Below are 520 nucleotides of genomic sequence, written 5' to 3' on the forward strand. Positions count from 1 at the left end.
GATCCCCCCGACTCCAGACTAATCCTGACTTGGGGTGGGGGGCAGCGAGCAGGACACAGAGAACAGCACAGCCTGGACCAAGTCTGCGGAGGGCCCGCTATGCCTGCTGTGGTCGGACGCGCCCGCCCTTCAGGCTTGGTGAGCAGCAGCCCTCCCCCATCCCTCCTCCAGCGCCTCCCTCCCTGAGGCACTCTGGGTCTCGGGCACAATTGGACACAACCCCGGTCCAGGAGCCTGGGAAGGGGAAACTGCCGGCGCTGGTGACCAGAGAGGCCTGCTGTCCCCAGGTGGGCGTGGTCTCCCGCGCCAAGACCCCAACCCTTAACCCGGCCGTCTCTGCAGGGCGCCCCTGAGGCCCCCCGAGGATCAAGCCTGGTCTTCCCAGCTGCCTCTTGCACTGAAGGCAGGGGTCATGGTGTCCAAGCCGGCCGTCCCGACTGCTGAGGGGACCCGATGAGGCCCTGAGGAAGAAGGACCCTCTCGAGGGGGGCCTGGACAGGGGAGGGGGTGGGAGGAGGGG

General features: G+C 68.1%; 1 protein-coding gene across 1 annotated transcript in view; it reads left to right on the forward strand.

The window, feature by feature from the left end:
* SCT (secretin) overlaps nucleotides 1-496 on the forward strand; it is a 1,495-nt gene extending 999 nt beyond the window's left edge. The window contains exons 3-4 of the mRNA XM_010837237.1: nucleotides 46-138; nucleotides 343-496. Coding sequence (XP_010835539.1) covers nucleotides 46-138; nucleotides 343-457 — 208 coding nt within the window. The 3' untranslated portion in view covers nucleotides 458-496. The remainder of the gene's footprint in view (nucleotides 1-45; nucleotides 139-342) is intronic.
* Nucleotides 497-520: the final 24 nt, after the last annotated feature.

The sequence above is a fragment of the Bison bison genome, unplaced genomic scaffold (genome assembly GCF_000754665.1).
Source record: "Bison bison bison isolate TAMUID 2011002044 unplaced genomic scaffold, Bison_UMD1.0 scf7180017845796, whole genome shotgun sequence".
Taxonomy (NCBI): Eukaryota; Metazoa; Chordata; class Mammalia; order Artiodactyla; family Bovidae; genus Bison; species Bison bison.